At 63.4% G+C, this 232-nt stretch overlaps 1 protein-coding gene across 1 annotated transcript in view; it reads left to right on the plus strand.

The window, feature by feature from the left end:
• Window positions 1-27: 27 nt before the first annotated feature.
• The window catches only part of FAM84B (family with sequence similarity 84, member B), a 927-nt gene continuing 722 nt past the window's right edge, over window positions 28-232 (plus strand). Inside the window, exon 1 of the mRNA XM_009081697.1 lies at window positions 28-232. This exon is cut by the window's right edge and continues 722 nt beyond it. Coding sequence (XP_009079945.1) covers window positions 67-232 — 166 coding nt within the window. The 5' untranslated portion in view covers window positions 28-66.

Raw genomic sequence — 232 nt, forward strand, 5'->3', positions numbered from 1 at the left:
GGGGGAGCCGCGCTCTGCCCCCGCCCGCTCTCATGGCCCCGCCGCGTGTCTGTCGTTGCAGTGGGCATGGGGAACCAGGTGGAGAAGCTGACCCATCTCAACTACAAGGAAGTTCCCACGGCCGACCCGACGGGTATGGACAGAGATGAAGGGCCCAGGATCGGGGTCTCCTACATCTTTTCGAACGACGATGACGAGCTGGAGCAGCAGCAGGATTCGGTGCATGACCTGG

The sequence above is a fragment of the Acanthisitta chloris genome, unplaced genomic scaffold, assembly GCF_000695815.1.
Source record: "Acanthisitta chloris isolate BGI_N310 unplaced genomic scaffold, ASM69581v1 scaffold24239, whole genome shotgun sequence".
In the NCBI taxonomy this organism is placed as follows: domain Eukaryota; kingdom Metazoa; phylum Chordata; class Aves; order Passeriformes; family Acanthisittidae; genus Acanthisitta; species Acanthisitta chloris.